Raw genomic sequence first — 16,992 nt, forward strand, 5'->3', positions numbered from 1 at the left:
ACTGTAATATGGGACATATGTGATAACAGGACTTTGTGTGGGGAAAGACCTATGTGATAATATTTAGAAGTATGATAGAGTGTTTTTTTTTATAAACAAATTTTATTCAGTTTACAGAAGGAATGCACCAGCCAAATCGCACCATATTTCAATAATCGAGAAGTACAGTCACAGAATCCTGCTACCCAGTGTACAAACATTAATAAAGCAAAGGTACGGTGGAAACAATAAAACCCCTCGTGATTAGACCCCTCCCCCCAACCATTTCCCCCAAATTCTGCGGTATTTCTTGGGGCAACCACGTGCCGCGTACATAACTTTCCCCTGTGTGGCGCACAGTCCACCGCATTCTGCCAACGCCCCACGGTTGGGGGATCAGGACACTTCCAGGAGGCTGCAATGTCTCTTTTGGCTACCACCATGGCTGTAGTGAAGAACAGTTTTTCATTGCGCGACCCGTCTAACCCATCAGTGGTGCTCAGAATCGTGTGCTTAGGGTCGTGTGGAACCCCCCACCCCAGAACCTCAGACAAATAGAGTGTTTTAAGAGACCTTTTAAACGTAAAGGAATGAGAGAAAAATGGTAATGTATTGATTTTTCGGGAACACCATAACACAATGAGGAATATTATCAAATCTAAGTGATAAAACGAGACAATGTCCGAAGAATCCTTGGAAATAAAAGTTTTCAATATGGGGAAAGAGTGGTGCTATAACATGGAGTACAGGAAGTGAACTGAGTGATAACCGGAAGAAGAGTGTGAAGGAACCCTAGAAGGCGGTGAGGGACGAATTCACTTGTAGGAAAATAGTATAAATGCGTATGAGAGGAAACCTGGGTGACAACAAAAGAGAATGTCACAACAAATGACAACGATGACAAAGTGCTGCATGACATGTACATCACAAAATAAGGTAGAGTGGGGAGAGACATGAACAATCATGTAGGGAGTGGATCCCAAAGCAGAATCCAGCCCTAAGTGTGGCTTATGACGAAAAAGAATTGAAGATGTGCATGCATGCAGTACTTAAAATACACAAAGGTACTTTGGGTAAATGGAGATGTTGTTGAAGTGTGTATAGTGAACAAAATATATGCATGCTTTTTGCACACATAAGTTGCTTCTAGACTTTCTCAGTAGAGTGTTAGAGGAATGATCCGGGAAAAGCTCAGCAAATGAGGTGCAGACTTACACAGTAGTAAATACTATTGTAGCACCTTGATCCCAAAAAGGTGTACTTTCCCTAAAATTTGGCCTCTGAAGAATATTATTGCCTTACTGCCAGGAACCTGCACCTGCTTTAAAGACCCAGGCCCAGATTTACTAAGGATTGTGTCGTCCTTGCATGACGCAAGTCGTGGCGAGAGAACACAAATCCTTATCTAGATTTACTAAGCCATGAAAAGCCGCTTCGCTTGGCTTTGCGTGATTTAGTAAATACAAAGTAACGCAAGGCCTTGCATTACTTTGCATCAGGGAAGTGTTCCATGGGTGGAGCATGCGCATTCCCATGCATCCACCCATGGATTTTGACGATTTTGCACCAAAATGGTGCGCTTCACAGACCCAAGCGTAACAAGGGGAAATATCTTTATATCTCCTTGTTATTGCGTTTTTCCATGTTTGATGCATCCTGAATAACACATAGAAAAAGGAAAATACCTTCATGGATTATTTTTGTGCATGAAGGTACCCCTTCCTGCTCAGAAACAATCCTGCTTGTAACGCAGGCACCCTTGCAGCAAGGTGCAGTGGCACCTGCATTGGCGCTAGGCAGCCTCAAGTGCATCAGAGCAAGGAGGGAGCAGAAGTGCACCATATCTTAGTATATATGGCTCATTTTTGCTCACTATTTCATGCAATGCAATGCAGCGCAGTAACTTTGCTTGCTTCACTGTATGATAGTAAATATGCCCCAGTGTTCCACCTCCTGTTTTGAAGGGGTTAGAGTCATGAATGGTTCACCTATCGTTAAATGTAGAAAAAACGGATTAAGTAAATAAGTAAAAATTAAGGACCGGACCTAAAATGGAAAAAGATAGCTCCCACAAGCAACAAGAGGAGATCAAAGCAGGATTTTGCTATGCAATGTAGCCTACTCACACAATGTTCGAGATTGTTTTTTTTTTTTTTTTTTTTTAAAACCTTTATTGACAGTTCAATAAGAACAAGTATGGGCCTACAACCCCCCAGGGCCAGCCGCTAAGCAATCAGAGCAATAACGACAAATATAAACACAAACAGCACTTCGGGGAGCAAAATCGTACAGCTAATACTGTGAACAGCGTAGGTAGGGCACAAGGAGAAAGAGGTTTTCATTTTATGATGAAACAAGGCAGAAGGATCAGGTGACAAGCAATTTTAAGACAACTATCACGGATATGCAGAGTAATGAACGTTAGCGATTTACCGCAATCTATTCGGTCAATGGCGCAAACACAAGAACATCAGGATGGGGAAAAACATAGTATACAGTTGCGCCCGCAGTCCCCCGCCAGAACTCCCCAAGAACACCCCGGAAGTTGTGAACACGTGGAACAGCAACGAGGCATAGCAAAAGGAGGTGTATCACGCTGATCCAGAAAAACAAAAACAAAAAGAATCAGAGAAGAAAAAGGAGGCCATGGAAAAAAGATGAAAGAATACAGAATCCCCTCCCCCAACCCCCACCCTGCACCTCTGCAGATGAGTACGCCCCCCCCCCCCAGCAGTGTGCCTGTCGCCCTGGAACCAGACCCGAAATGTAGGAGAATAGGGAAAAAGAAGTAGGAAAGGACCCCCACCAGACGGGGGGGTAGAGAAATTATTTATAGACTGGAGGAGGGCCTTCATAACAGACCCCCGGCTTCTCCCTCCCGCACGGTAAGGTTCCCCTAAAGTGAACAAGGAACAGCACAAAAACAATCTTCTCAAACCACGATGGGGAGCATTATGCACCCATTGTGCCAGTAGCCATGTCAGGAGAGCACACCACCCCAAGCCCGCCCGTCCACTAGGCGACCACCCCCGAGGAGCCAGCCTCATCCCTGACCACTCTGTGGAATTCTGCCCATGCCAGCCCCTCGACCCAGCACCATACCCAATGTTCCTAGGCAGAGGAATGTCCAACAACGACAGAGAAGCGACACACACAGGTGGGGTGGAAGTCTCTGAGCATCAACACAGTCCGCCGCGTGAGGAAAGAGGCTTCCCGGTGCTGCCTTAGGATCTACACTGCACGCAGGGTTCAGGAAGGCAGAAGCAGCCAAAGCAGACATTAGTTGCTGGAGTTGTCTCTGGGTCGCAGGAGGGCATGCACGGGACGAGGCCACCACATCCCACTCGGGTCCAACGCCTCCGGGACAGATCAAGCCCTCAGAAGATCGAACACACTGTAGCATACTGGCCGGGGCGTCCAGTCGTGTACTAACCTCAGGGGTGGCCGCCACACCGTCCTCCTGCGCGCAGTGTGGGTAGACTCTGTGTTCGTGCGGACAGGCGGGCCGCCACTGCCCCAACTCCGACGCCACACCATCGAGCTTACTCCCCAAGATCACGAAACCATGAATCAAGGAGGAGTGAAGAGTACCAAGAGCCTCGAGGAGGTCGCCGTACCCCAGCTCAGCTCTCTGTGATCTCGCCGCCACACTCCCAACAATCGTACGCTCACAGGCCCGCTGCGGCCCAGCGGACAGGATGGTAGGCTTCATCGACCCAAGATGGCCGCCAAGTATGCCCGACCCTCACCGGGGCCGGGACCCCGGGACAAGCGTCGCGATGTCCACGTCGCGGGTGACCGGGTTCCGGGGGCAGGCAAAAAAAAACTATCCGTGGTCACGGGCAACAGTCGTCCCCACCACGGACCAGCTCCCTTAGAAATCCGGGGGCGGCCCGCAATGATCGGGGCAGGATACGGACGGCGGCCGGGCAGCTCACCAGCCAGGCAGGGGCAGTCACCGGAGGATCTAAGATTTGCACCCCCGGTCATGCACTCGGTCAGCTACACTGGGCAGTAGAAGTGACCACGCCGAAATGTAGGCCGAGTTTGGCACCGCTCCGGTGGGCCGACTCCACCCAGTCACCACCGGCCGCTGTTGTCGCACTGCCACCCGGCCACGGCGTCCACTCGATGTCCCGGCTCCAGGGCCGCACAGGCCGGAAAGTTCAGATGCAGTTTTCTCCGGCGATAGCACGGCTAGAAACCTCGGAGTCACACAGTCGGGAGCCCCTCTCCTTCAGAAACACGACCACGTAGCACAGGTTGAGGATCTCAGGCAGGATATCCGTGCGGGATGCGGAGGTTCACGGAGCCGGGAGTCTACGCTGCCGTCCCGGTCGCCATCTTGGCTCCTCCCCCCCATGTTCGAGATTGTTAATCGCATGAATTCAAGGAGCGGCCCTCGACTGCCACTGCGGAAAGCATGTAGCCAGAAAAGTAGTTAATCACAGAAAGAATGGGGGTCATGTTCATAATACCTAAAATGAGAGCAAGATTCAATAGAGAGGGAATGATACAAGAAGTCAGAGGAAGGAGAAAGTAACATTAATAAGACCCACTTGGGAGGGAACATGAAGATCTACGAAAGCCATGCACCTATCTGCTGGCGTGCATAACCAGGCACTGTCCTCTAAATGACCTTCAGAGGGTAACGCTGACCAGGAAGCCTGACTTCATCAAGGGCCTCCAAAAGGGGATCCCCATCCCTATTCCCAGGTAACGGGGAGACCAGCTCCCTCACAGTCCGTCTCTTCAAGGATCGTGGGATGAAGCCTCAAGAAAGGAGGACAGCAGCACCAGATAGCTCTAGGACCCATATCAGAGGGCCAAGTCCATCTTAGAAGGCAATATCCAAACCAGCGGGTGAGAAGCGATGGGTTGCAATGCTACCCATAGCAGTTGGCAGCGATTTAGACGATTTGCAAGCATTCCTCGAATCACCTTTTGTGAGTTTATTGCTTGGGACTGGGCCAGCTAGTCAACAGCACAGAAGAAACTAGAGAGTTTAAGAGGGGTGATAAGCCTTTTGAGCGTTCCCTGGCAAATATCCAGTAACCCATACTTTTTTCTAGCCACAGTGCTGGAAAGAGAGGGTTAACCTCAAAGATATAAAAGAAAATTAAGTGGCAGTGCTCCAAGCAGGTCAGACTTGCCAGGACTGAGCCTAAGCAAAGCAAAACAAGCAATGGCAAAGGCAATGGGTCTCGCCTTTGGTACCCACTGGCTTTACCAATGCCTTTTTACAATGCTGTACGGAGCCTTTAATAAAGCAAATTGCTTTTTCCAAGTGACGTTAAGCACTGTCAAAAAAATATAAAAAGAAAATAGATGCAATAGCGCGATCACTGCTGGTGATCACGTATGCGTGCATGTGCAGCAGTGGAATGACATGGGCACCATTTGCTTAGGGTTTTTTTTATTTACCTATGCAAGATGGCTGATACCAATTGGATCAGTAGATAAAAAAATTAAGATTTTTGGTAAAGAAAATAACCGAGGGGTGGGGGGCAATGGAGGAGCATGTGGGGAGTTTGTTGCCAAGGAGGGGAAAAGCAGCCACACCCGATGAAGAGAAGAACGCAAGGGTTGGGTAGAAGCACATGCGAGTAAGAGCAAATGGGGATCAGGGGAGAAGAGAATGAGAGTTAAGACAAGACAGGTGAAGAACAGAAAGGAGAGAGCAGCATGGAGTGTAGCGGGACAGGAGTGGAAGAACAAGGGAGAGAGAGAGAAGCACATATGCGAACAAAGAGCCCGGGGGCGCGGCACACATGGGATTGAGTTGGAAGAAAGATGCATTCTCATGGAGTGCTTAACCTAAAAGGAAAAACGTTTTCTAAAAGTGAGCATGGGAATGATGCATGTCTGACAATCAAAGGATAGAAAAGAGCCCATGCTCCAGCGGAGGAATACACATAAGATGAAAAATCAGATATAAACAGAATGACAATAAAGCCAACCAATGATAAGCTATCGGTGGCCTTTAAGGAACTGGAAGTTCTTGGTAAGCCCACAACAGGTCTTTTGCATTGCAGAAGCCTGTGATGTCTGGTAGGCAAGACCCAAAACACACATTGAACCAGACACCTCTTTTCTGTCTTTCACCACTTGAATGAAAAATTAACTGTACCTGCCCACCACTCACACACCAGTGCTGTACCGCAGTTTCATCAGAAGTCCCCTTTGTGACACAGGGACAAATCGCCATGGAGGATACCGTATTTCACCATTGGTGTTCCAAAGCTTAAGATACTTTTTATTCAATAACCGCTGTTCACTTGATAGCAAGCATTCAGGGCTCTGTCTACTTTAACATTTACCGTTTGAAGATCCATTGCTCATGATACAAGATAATGGTGCTATAAACTGTTAAATAAATATCTCTTTACCGTGGAAGCTAGGTTATTCTTCGGCTAGTAAGACATTATTTAAGAATGTGTGAAGTGAAATATTCCTCTTCACTGTATTAAGACTCGTCATCACTTACATAGGCCACACCCCTTCTAGAGGTTTGATAAATACACCTGAGGCCATCCTACCTTTCCTACCAACTACTAGTGCATTTCGTCACAGCCGTTCCTGTCAATGCATATCGCTGTTTGGTGTGGAGTTGCATCAGCATGACGGAACCTTGTACCCACCAGTTTCATTTTTTTATTTTGACAAAGAAAATCCCCAATCGGGAATTTATTTGTCAAAATAAAGGAAATAATGCATCCCCGCACCATGGGAGATCCTCTCCCATGGTGTGAGGAGCAGTATTTACATTTAACTGTCCCTCACCCCAGGTGGTGATGCACAGTAAAAAAAATGGCTACATATCCGCCTATCTAATTTGTGTAAACGGACATGCAGCGATTTCTCTGACTGCCCTTACTTCGTCTGGCTGTCGGAGCGGTTTGGCTACGGCGGTGACAGAGGAGTCACCGCTGCAGCCAGACCTATGGTCCGCCCGCAATTATATTGGGCGGGCAGGCTGGCCATTATGTTGGCAGTGTGCATGCTCTGTCAGAAGTATAGACACCACCAACATTTAAACTGGCCCCATAGATTCCCAATGAAAGCTGATGTCAGACGGGGCGTGTGATAAGGCTTGCAGAGAGGCTTGTGACCATGGGCAAGGGTGATAAGGATGAGTTTATAGTGCGCACGTGTATGGTGCAATTAAAATGAATGGAGCATCAGCCATACATTTGATCAGAGTGCAGAAATCATTGCGATTAAAGAAAATTATGATATAATTTTTAGAGAACAATGTGTTAATAGAAGAGAAAATGATGAAAAGGTCCTGGAAAACGAGCTAAATATTGGACATTTTCTCCTCTTCCTGCTTCCAGGTCTGTCATCACAATTACCTCCTGGGCACCCTGCCAGTACAACAACCCGTACTGTTGCTCGAGTGGTGCCTTCCAGCAGCCTGCACCTGGCAACAACAGGGAATCTACAACCTTTTTCGCCAGACACCATCATCCAGCAAGGCTCAGGGGATGGTATGTTAACTATCTCTTCTATTTTGTCTGTTGACCCTAGAAACGTATGGCACACATACTCATTTTATATATGACTTTTATGTATGACCCTCATATTGGATTATCCCCCAAAACGCACACGCAAAGCTGGGTGGCCAAGCCCCTGTCCCTTCAAAAAGAGAGTAATGAGAGTTGGGTTGTACGTCACTACTGAGGTCCAGAATACAAAACTGCACACCCATCAGCTCCACAATCTCAACTACCCACATATCTTCAAGGATGGTCTACACAGGGGAGCATCGATGGTCTACACAGGGGAGCATCGATGGCCTACACAGGGGAGCATCGATGCTCTATACAGGGGAGTATCAATGCATTGATGGCCTACACAGGGAAGCAGCGATGGTCTACACAGGGGAGCATCGATGGTCTACACAGGGGAGCATCGATGGCCTACACAGGAGAGCATCGATGCTCTATACAGGGGAGCATCGATGGCCTACACAGGGGACCATTGATGCTCTACACAGGGGAGCATTGATGCATCGATGGCCTACCCGGGGGAGCATCAATGGTCTACATAGGGGAGCATTGATGGCCTACACAGGGAAGCAACGATGGCCTACACAGGAAAGCATTGATGGCCTACACAGGGGAGCATCGATGGCCTACACAGGGGAGCATCGATGGTCTACACAGAGGAGTATCAATGCATTGATGGTCTACACAGGGGAGCATCGATGGTCTACACAGGGGAGCATCGATGACCTACACAGGGGAGCATCGATGCTCTACACAGGGGAGCATCGATGCTCTACACAGAGGAGTATCAATGCATTGATGGCCTACACAGGGAAGCAGCGATGGTCTACACAGGGGAGCATCGATGACCTACACAGGGGAGCATCGATGGTCTACACAGGGGAGCATCGATGGCCTACACAGGGGAGCATCGATGCTCTATACAGGGGAGCATCGATGGCCTACACAGGGGAGCATCGATGGTCTACACAGGGGAGTACCAATGCATTGATGGCCTACACAGGGAAGCAGCGATGGTCTACACAGGGGAGCATCGATGGTCTACACAGGGGAGCATCGATGGCCTACACAGGGGAGCATCGATGCTCTATACAGGGGAGCATCGATGGCCTACACAGGGGAGCATCGATGGTCTACACAGGGGAGCATTGATGCATCGATGGCCTACCCGGGGGAGCATTGATGGCCTACATAGGGGAGCAACGATGGCCTACACAGGGAAGCATCGATGGCCTACACAGGGGAGCATCGATGGTCTACACAGGGAAGCATCGATGGTCTACACAAGGAAGCATCGATGGTCTACACAGGAGAGCATCGATGTTCTACACAGGGGAGCATTGATGGCCTACACAGGGGAGCATCAATGATCTACACAGGGGTGCATTGATGATCTACACAGGGGAGCATCAATGGTCTACATAGGGGAGCATCAATGACCTACACAAGGGAGCATCAATGGCCTACACAGGGGAGCATTGATGGTCTACACAGGAGAGTATCTATGCAACGATATCCTACACAGGGGAGCATTGATGGTCTACACAGGAGCGCATCGATGGTATACACAGGTGAGCATCGAATTGTTATTTTTAACCCTACATCTACCTTCCATGATGATGTGTTGGTTGTCGGTACTAAGAAGTCTGTACTAGTGCAGTTCAATATTTAAACTTTGACACTGTTGTAGAACGCCCAAAAGATGTAGTGTACGTTGCATATTCAAAAGGGATATACAAGCAGTGTCACATGTTTTAATCTATAATCACAAAGCGAGTTGAAAATGTATCCGTTTGAGATTACCGGAAATATTTATGTTTATCACCAGAGTATAAATCCTTTCCATCTATGGAGGAAAGATATTAATATTTTAGCATTACTGCTAAAGGTATCTTCGTAGCAATAGATATACTAATAGGGCAGCACTACTTGTCACCAAAGAACAAGAACACACACGCCAGTTGCTTCACTGCACCTCCTTGTATGAAACTCTCCTGTCTATTTCTTTCAGTAAACTCATAGAAACAGCTCAGCTTCGAATCCATCTTTTCATTTAAATTTTTACTTTTTAAACCTACTTCAAAACTCATGTTTCCTCTGCCATCTCTGCCTATCAATTCAAGAACCATGACTTCCCATGTGGGGAACGGGTGTGGCGGAACTATCAGATCTGTCAACCTTGAAGCTGGAGACCCAGGCTTGAGTTTTAGCATCGGCTCAACATTCTGTGATTCTGGCAAATCACTAAATCCCCCCTTGCCTAGTAAAAACATCACCTAGAGACCCTCATGGGTGATTAGCTGTACCATACAAATCAGAATATTATATTATCATTCATTTATTTTCTACTCCATCTGTCTTGCTCAGACTCTTCAAAAGATACCACTTTCATCTTGTTCAACTCTACAAGAGTTTAGCTCAGTTCAAACCTTCCATCCTTTATGTCGCACTGCCTTGGTTCATACTCCCAGATAATTTAAATTACCAGTCTCTCACACTGTGGCTCAAACACGACAAAGCAATAGACACAACACAAAATCCCCTAGAAAGGGATTTCACTTCATAAAATGAAGCCCATCAAAGACTCTCTTTTCAGAATAAGGCTTGGGGTTTTATTTATACAATGCTCTCTAACAGATAGGCTTTCCCAGAAGTCAAATAAACAACATTCAAATATATATATATGTATAAGCAATAATAACACACTTGGCAAGTGCAACTGTTAAATGCATGGATAATATTATGAAATAAAACACAAGAATACAAGCAAGCTATACCGGAAGTCCTGCAAGAAATCAGAAAGATATATATATATATATATATATATATTACCTACTGGCGGTCGCCAGTAGGTAGTTATAGTTAGGACCCTGTTTCCATAGGAAATCCGCAACATTCTATTTCGAATAACTTTGGCGCCGGTCGACGAATCCTCGCGAATTTCTCAAAATAGGTGGGGCGCTCCGCTCCTACCCTGAAAGTCTCGGGGGGATTCGTCAAGCGGGGGCTGAGATAAAAGGGGGGTCCCAAAACGCGTTTTTCCCATGCATTTTTCCATAGGACCTTTAGACAGGGCTACAGCCCGAACGGCTGAACAGAATTACTAGAAATTTGGCAGAGAGGTAGTCCTCAGGTCAAGGAAGTGCCTTTTGTAGGTTTGGTGTAAATCTGTTCAGTAGATTCTGAGAAAATAGCCTTTAAATCAATATATATATCTGAGCCAGCTTACGGTACGCTTACCGTAAGCTTACCGTACGCGTACGGTGGCGTGCGCGAGCGCGATTCTGATTGGCTGTTACATCTAAGTAAACATTTGAATCGGTCGAAACCAGGAAGCGGCGGCCGCCATTTTCTCTCTCGCACTCTGAGGGGGGGGCTGTAAACAAAGGCAAAAAACATATAAAGGGGCTGTTTAGACAGCGCCCATGCACATAGCCATGTTAGTTGAGTCCTCAAAGATCCCCCAAGGCCAAAAACGGTACATTTTAATTTTTTGAAAATTTCGCCGATTACGCTTACCGTACGCGTACGGTGCGCTTACGCTAAAAATTTTAATAAAAAAAAAAAAACACTCTCTGTGTATGGCATATTATTGTCATCACTTACAAATTAAATTTAACAGATTACCTATCACAAGGAAGCGCATAATATGTCCTCCATGTGCGCACGGTGCGTAACGTGGGCACGCGGTGCGCGTAGCGCACCGCGTGCCCACCGTGCGTGCACGGCACTAACTGCGTAAAGTGGGCGCACGGTGCGCGAAGCGCACCGCATGCTCACTGTGCGCGCACGGTGCGCGAAGCGCACCGTGCGCGCACGGAACAAACTGCGTTAAGTGGGCGCGCACGCCACGAATGGCGTAAAGTAACTTAGCATTTAAAAAACCGTACAAATTCACTGAAAAAACCATAGGTTTCACACACGTTATAGTTAGGAATTAGCATTTAAAAAACCTTGCAAATTCACTGAAAAAACCATAGGTTTCACACATGTTATAGTTAGCGGAAATTTTACTGATAAAAAACCAATGAAATTCCCCCGTTATAGTTAGTGCAGGCAACTATAACTCACGCGACCGCAATCTTCTGCTGATGACATATGTGTCTTTATGAAAAAAAAATATTTGTAATATATGTATAGCTAAAAATGTATGGAAGAAGACATGGGCAAATAAGTGTCTAAATACAGTATTAGCATCAGCAGAGGATTGCGGTTGCGTGAGTTATAGTTGCCTGCACTAACTATAACGGGGGAATTTAATTGGTTTTTTATCAGTAAAATTTCCGCTAACTATAACATGTGTGAAACCTATGGTTTTTTCAGTGAATATATATATATATATATCACCACCAAGTGCTCACTTACTTAGTAAGAAGTAGGCAGGACACTGCTCCGGGGTTCAAACGATTTATTCGAGCAAATGAAGCGTATATATATATATATAGATAGATATATACACTAAATACATCAGATGATTACCTTGGATGTGCACTCAGACTCACTCACACATCACAAAGTCAATACTCAAAAACAAATCACCTCACTGGTTGCAAACACTGCATCTAAGCCCACTCCAGAATGGGGGTTTTTATAGCCAGAGTTAAGAGCCCCAGCAAACCGGGTTCTGCTGTACCGAAGTAGACACGTCCGTCCACATCTGGATTCCACTAGCACTGCACACACGCTACTGATTTCCCTACTGGAACATTCTGCTGTTCCATAGGGTCCAATGGTGCCACTGCTAGATCCAGTACTGCTGTTACAATCTTTGTTTCTGTACAACTCAGGCGTGCAACTACATCCTCTTTACCCCCTCTCAGACCCAGGCCTCTGTACAATTCTATCTACTTGTTCCATAGGACCAGTCATATGGTGTGCCCATCCTCAGTTCTAGTCTGTCCATGATGGCACCATGTCAGACTAATCAATATCTCTTTAATCATGTAATCTTTCTCATCCTTTTATCTTAACTGTGTAAAGCCTTTAACTCATCCACTCATCGTATACCACTCATTTCATTCCTCTAAGAACCATACCTCTATTCTATGGCCTCTGTCACACCAGCTCACAGCTTTATTTCCTTTTCTTATGCCTACCAGCCCCTTGGATTTACTCTACCTGCCCTTGTGGCAGTAATTTTAGGCATGCATGACATCCATCTTAAACCAGTGAATTTACTACATACACTTTCAATACTTACATATTCATGCGCTCACTATATGCTACTAAGGCACATACTATCATCCTATCACTTTACTCGGTCTCTCCTTGAATATCTATACCATCATGTAGGAATTTTTAATTTTTTCCGATATCTTAGCCTCTCCTCTTTCCATCCTAGATACAGATATTTCATCATCGGCTACGCTGCTCCTATATCAGTATCCCAGTTACATGCGCTTATTGAATCCATTCTACCCCAATGCCTAAGGTGCACCTCCTTTACAATATCCACACCTTTAATACTCCCTTAATATTCCCTCTCCTAAACATATTTCAATTTCCATTTGATTCCAGTCTCTTCTAGTTTACCTTTCTGCTGAATGCAGTGATTTTAATTCACAAGTGTGGTTGGTATATATTTGTTTTTTTCACAAAGCTTCTTTCTAATTCTGTGTCATACCTGGAAACCAGAAACATTACCTGTGCTTTGAAAGCCTGTGTTCTCTGAAGATATGTTTCCTATACTGACACAAAGGTTCAGATAGGAGACCTATTACATTTTGTCTAGGTGGTGAGGACTTGTTCACTCTCGAATTTATAGTTTCCCCCTCTCTCTTGTCTTCACAGATAAGACAACCTACACATCCCTCTTGGCTTTGTACATTATCCTGGGCTTGATCGTGAGTATGGCCCTACTCTTTTGGTGCTGCTGGTCGCCAGGATGGTTCATCTGGAGAGTCAGTGCTTGCCGAGCCATCCCCTGTTGCAACTCCTTCTGTGCCTCCTGCCACCTCTGCACCCGCAGCTGTGGATGGAAAGACAAGAGTCGGCCCGGAAAAGTGACCCCACAGGACACAGCCAGCGTTCCAGCGACATCAACTTCGCCACACTCAGAAATAAGATCACCCTCCTAAATATAATGAGGGGAGGAGGAACAAGAATGTAATATTCCATCTCTGATGCCATCCAGCAGCATGATGCCAGCCAATCCTTCCACATCTGCCTTAAACCCTCAAATTGTGACCACTGTCCTCCCTGCCAGCCAGTCCACCACAGCCAAAAATGTGTCCATATTTGACCCTTGAAAGGTACCTGATACTACATCCTCTTTTAATCACTATACGTTGTCACGGACAAGGCAGTCCAAAACTATTCTTTTTGTCTCTTCACCTATTCCTATAAAATAATCATCCATTAATAGGTAATATTGTTCGCATTGCTCAAAATGAAACAAGCCTTATGTGGATCTTTTTAACTTGCTACGTAATGATGTACGACAGAAGTTATTGAACTGATATCTCAGACCCTGAAGACCGGCTGTGGATGACGAAATTTATCTGGGATTCACTGCTATTGAAGGACAAGTTATGAATGACCAGTACACATCTAACACATGGTCTTCAATGGTAAAGAAACTAGAAGTCCACAACAGTAGGAAGTCATAGAAAATCCTCTACATGTTGAAGTGCATCATAAAGGATAAGACAAGCCTCGATGGAGTGCATTGAATGTCCTTGAGATCTGCCCGAGGCCAACTTTGGCACACATTCTCATGTGCATACCCCATGTCACTCAGAAGCTCCTATGGGGCTCAACACATCACAGTGTGTTGCTCAGCTGGAAGTAAAAAAACAATATATTGAACAGATGCTGACGAATGCCTCTGATGAGCGTTTAACTTGGAAATGTGATTCAAGACAATGGAAGTAAAAAGAACCAAGAATCATAACAAGAGAAAGACCACCAGCAATACCTCATACTGACGACAATCTCCTCTGGTACACACACCAATATTTATTTTTTGACATGCCACAGTTTCACTGACATTGGCTGGATTTTTTCACCTGCTGACAAGCAAATAGCACATGGTAAAACACAATACTACTAAACGCTGGCATTTTATTTTACTTTTGTAGGCAAATTACTTGTAAACATTCAAAATTTCCTAGGTGTGGCATGTTTTCATTCTATCACCAGGTCAAGGATAGACAAAAATAAAACTTGCCAGAGATAGATTGCACCAATCTGTATCCAGACAACGCATGTATCTCAACAACATTACCACACAGGCATCTTTGTGCTCAAAAGGTAGAACCATAATTTCAATTGACTGGAATGTAAAAGATCTGAAAATCCTACTCCATGCCATTTGGACGCAACTGAAATATAAACAGATTTAAATGGTCAGTTTTTGACCTCAGTTTCCACAAATTGACCATATATAGATCCATCTATCTTGTTATTCGCTTCTTAGTGCTCTGTGTTGCCTTAATTTCCAGAACCTTCTGTCCTTCATATGCCAGTAAATATACATCGGGCCATTATGAAGTTTTGGTTGCAACCATATATACTAGAAAGAAAGCAATAATTACGCACTTTCTGTCCATGTTTATCAATTTGTCCAGAGCATTTAATCTTCTCTGATCCCAGAGCTGATAAGGGGGAGCTGATGGAAAGACATGAATCTTGTGGAGAGGTGTGCTTTCTTCTGAATTGAAGGAGGTACCACTCAGTTTGGAATAGTTAACCCATCTTAAAAAAGGTTTTCTATTTAATCACAATTCAAATCTTTAAAAAGGACCCTGCTCCTAAACAATTTGCATACTCTGGTTTGACACAACTGACTAGTTAAAGCCTCAGAGATGGATCATATCACAGTCAAGATAACATTGATCGCTAAGTTTCAGCAACGGATTATCCAGGGTTTTTAATAATATATTTTCTGTCATCAATGTTTCGGACTTTGATCAGTCAACTGAGGAATGTATGTAGGATAGTGCAGAAATGTGTGTGTTAAAGTGAGCATTGTATGCTACTTCTACCTTTATTATTGTCCCAATAAACATTTTATGCTCATCTGATCCATAAACAATGGATTAAACTGCAACCTCAATATATTGACATGAACTTTTAATAAGCCATGTACTACTAGGTGTTCTCCAAAGTGCAGGCATTTCATAATATCAAGTGACAAAATATTGTCCTGCCGTAAAATCATGTTTCTATTAGCGACTTCTTCAATATCTTAAAGGTAACCGTATATGGGAAGGTATAGATTTATTTGTTGTATTATAGTAAATCTATGCTCATCTCTTTGTACTCATCTTGATGAAATTATGGTAGTCGATATTCTGGATACAATACTTTGGCAGGATGATATTTAAAATTTGCTATTGTTGTAGATCACTCTCCAGGAGTTACTACTAACATAATAATAGGAGTTTATCTTGGCTATGTCTAATTTACATAGAATGCGCCACCCCTGGGGTGGCGTCCCCCAGCTGTACAGCTGGGTGTCCAATAAATGGAGTGTTCCAATTTCAATCAAGAGTAAAAACCATTGATCAGTTCTCAAAGGTACATTTATTAAATTGTCATAAATGGCTGTTCGTAAATGATAAGGTTTGTTTCTTTCCAAGGCTTCACAGTGAGAAAACTTTAATGAAACAAATTAGCAGTCGCAATGCCTTTCGGGCTAATCGAGCCCTTCATCAGGGGAATTGTCGCCTAAAGTAATGAAGTGAAAAAGCAGGTGTCACGATATGATAAATGAATGTACTTATCATGTAGAAAACGTAGAAAATGACTTTGGTCATATAGTTGTTGCTATGCAAATCAGGAAATATAAACCAGCCTTTCATTTAATTTTTGAATGCACCAATCAAAAATGGTATACTATTCACTGCCACTGTATCAATGTTTACCATCAGGTTCTTTGTGTCAGAGCAGCCATCTTGTCTTTCTAGAAAACATTTGCATCTTTTATAAATCCCAGCAATGTTGGTCTGCAGTATTGTATACCGTCTAAAATGGATGTTGTCCATTGTCGTGAAGAAAATATTTAATCACAATAGACCAACTGGTAAACAACACATTTATTTAAGAAATAAAGCAACTCTTTGAAAAGCAAACAGTTCTAGGAGTGTGATTCTTTTCCTTAATCTAGATTTTCTAGGTGTGTAATGTTTTATGGCATAGAAAGTGGTTTTGATGGAGAGATGCTAGTGGTAAGGAGCCAAAGGCAAATATTTAGCAGTTCATGATATTGTCAACCGCATGGAGGAAGTCTGTTACATTAGGATCGAATTTCTGACCTTATTTCCAATCTTCAACTTGTTACAAGAGGGCAATCTCCAAAATATCTAACTTTCCTCTGATTTCAAATTATATAGGATGCCTAGAAATATTTTTCTCTTTTCTTAGCAAGATTTCGTGCAAGAAGCCAAAATAAAGGATGGCTAAAATTGCTGTTTGAGCAAGTAAGATACTTGTGCAGAAAACTTTACTGTCTAAATACATCTACACATTGTGGTAGTAGCTTCACTTATCATTTACCCAC

The 16,992-nt window shown here is 44.5% G+C and overlaps 1 protein-coding gene across 1 annotated transcript in view; it reads left to right on the forward strand.

Moving 5' to 3' along the window:
• Window positions 1-16,555, forward strand: part of LDLRAD2 (low density lipoprotein receptor class A domain containing 2) — a 145,405-nt gene extending 128,850 nt beyond the window's left edge. The window contains exons 4-5 of the mRNA XM_085608909.1: window positions 7,317-7,469; window positions 13,281-16,555. Coding sequence (XP_085465035.1) covers window positions 7,317-7,469; window positions 13,281-13,567 — 440 coding nt within the window. The 3' untranslated portion in view covers window positions 13,568-16,555. The remainder of the gene's footprint in view (window positions 1-7,316; window positions 7,470-13,280) is intronic.
• Window positions 16,556-16,992: the final 437 nt, after the last annotated feature.

Source organism: Triturus cristatus, chromosome 1_2 (genome assembly GCF_964204655.1).
Source record: "Triturus cristatus chromosome 1_2, aTriCri1.1, whole genome shotgun sequence".
In the NCBI taxonomy this organism is placed as follows: domain Eukaryota; kingdom Metazoa; phylum Chordata; class Amphibia; order Caudata; family Salamandridae; genus Triturus; species Triturus cristatus.